Source organism: Echinops telfairi, unplaced genomic scaffold, assembly GCF_000313985.2.
Source record: "Echinops telfairi isolate 266 unplaced genomic scaffold, ASM31398v2 ScPeMD7_25;HRSCAF=90, whole genome shotgun sequence".
NCBI classification, from domain to species: Eukaryota; Metazoa; Chordata; class Mammalia; order Afrosoricida; family Tenrecidae; genus Echinops; species Echinops telfairi.
The window spans coordinates 2,739,501-2,741,568 of NW_022103922.1; the positions used below are offsets into that span (position 1 = coordinate 2,739,501).

The window sequence follows — 2,068 nt, forward strand, 5'->3', positions numbered from 1 at the left end:
GGGCCTACTCGGGGCACACGAGCCCTGGGGGAGCGTGCCCTGCTGCAGGGCGCAGCAGTTAGGGCCCTCGGCGCTAACAGAAAGGTTGCTGGTTCTAGCCCACCAACCGCCCCCCCCCAGGAGAGAGAGGAGGCAGTCTACTTTGCAGGACCTGCGTCTGACACCCCCGGGTGCTTTCTCTCTGCCCTGTAGGGACAGAATGGCATCTCTGCCAGGCTCCCTGACGTGTGTGTGCAGACCCTCACATGAGGGGGCTCAAACAGGTTGTACAAGTGGAATGAGAAGATTTTGGAATTTTACCACAAACTCTTTGAAGCCCCTGTGCAGGGGTGTGCATGCTGCCCGTGCCAGCAAATGCCCCCAGAATCCTCCTCTCTGGGCATTGGTGGTCCCGCCCTCGGTGTTGGCTCCCTGGCAGTGGTGAAGGGCTAGGCAGACGTGTGGGCAGACTCCTGACTGCGGGTCAGGCGGGTAACAGACGTGGGCCTTCCTGGAGGGACGGTGTGTGGTCAGTCTAGGTGTGGGCGCAGGGACATAGATGTGTGGTGCCCAGAGGAGGGACTCCATGCTTGGTGAGGGGACCCATGGGGATTGGAGTAATGTCCATGGGTGTCGGGGTGATAGCCGTGGGTGATGGGGTACCGGCCATGAGAAGAGAGACCCTCTTCCCTGATGACTACCTCCTTGATGACTCCCAGCCACTCCCACGCCCCCACCTCAGGCTCTTTTGGGTGGGCCAGGTTGGGCCCCTGACCTGACCTCTTTTCTGGGTCCTTGGAGAAGGGACCCTGAGGCTGGACGTCTGCACCTTCCTGGCTCATGCCGACCCCCTGGCCCAAGTGGCGTGTACGGCATGTACCTTCTTCTGCCCAGGAGACGACCCCTCCTACATCTCCAGTGTCCTCAGCTTCGGGTGGCCTCCTATCTGAGCCCCAGCGTTCTGGGGGTGCCCCCATTCCTCTTCTCAGAATTCTCCTGAAGTATAAGCTCGGGTAAGACGGGGGCAGGGCTGCTGCCCTCCCCCGCCCAGTCTCCGCTTGCTGGTGGGGGTGTTGAGGTCACGGGCCGGGAGTATGGCCGGCCCCCTGATGCCCAGTTCCTGGCTCTCAGGCCTGCCCAGCAGGCCAGCACCAAGAAGTCTGCCTCCTCCGTCCCAGGAGGAGCCCACCAGGGCCCGTGTGTCCTGGGCCCAAGCCTCAGGGCTCCCTCCAGGGCCTTGGAAGAATGGGGGGACTGACTGGTCGTCCCAGAAGCTCCCCAAGACCTGCAGCTCACATTCTCTCCTCTGTCCTGCAGGCCCTTCCCATCGGAGGAGACAGCAGAGAATGACGATGATGTCTACCGCAGCCTGGAGGAGTTGGCTGAGTAAGGAGGGCATGGGAGGGGCAGGGGCAGCAGGGTGGCTTGGTGGCTCCTGCCCAGAACACCTGTGGTCGGGGACCACGGCCGGTCCTGCCCTCATGCTTCTGAGAGAGGGCACGTGCATGCCTGGCTCCGAACTTCCCACCCGGGCGTTAGAAGGCTCCGGCACAGCCTCCTTCGCCTCCGAGGACTGCTGTGGCCTTGCTTCTGTTTGTCCTTTAGTCTGTCCACCATAGTCTCAGCGTCCTGTGTCAGTAGACCTCTGACAGCAGCAGGGTTCGTAGGGGCGCCTGCATGGCCATACTATATAAAGATTATAATAAAGTCATGGAAACTACAAAGGCCGGAGAGAAGGTGAAATAAAGGAGGCAGACACATTTCACGGTAGCACCCTCACGTACTTGCAGGCCAGGATCTCAGCTGCCAGGTCCACGCAGGGAGAGCGAGTCTTTACTGTCTTGGGATATGTGCAGGTAGCCGTAGACATGCGTATTCAGGAGTTACATGCGCCAAAGATGGGTGGTCACCACCGTAAAGCCCCTGAGCTCACCGGTGAGGACACCTCATACCTGCATTGGGGGAAGGCACGAGGGGGTTGGAAGGAGATAACAAGAATGTCTGCTTCCGTGGGGAGACGGAACCAACCCTGTGCTCACGGGAAGGCAGCACAGCTGTTCGGGGAGACTGTGGGAGTGATCTTTAAAGC

At 60.5% G+C, this 2,068-nt stretch overlaps 1 protein-coding gene across 1 annotated transcript in view; it reads left to right on the forward strand.

Moving 5' to 3' along the window:
- VAV2 (vav guanine nucleotide exchange factor 2) overlaps window positions 1-2,068 on the forward strand; it is a 124,338-nt gene that overhangs the window by 79,347 nt on the left and 42,923 nt on the right. Inside the window, exon 6 of the mRNA XM_045289358.1 lies at window positions 1,297-1,365. Coding sequence (XP_045145293.1) covers window positions 1,297-1,365 — 69 coding nt within the window. The remainder of the gene's footprint in view (window positions 1-1,296; window positions 1,366-2,068) is intronic.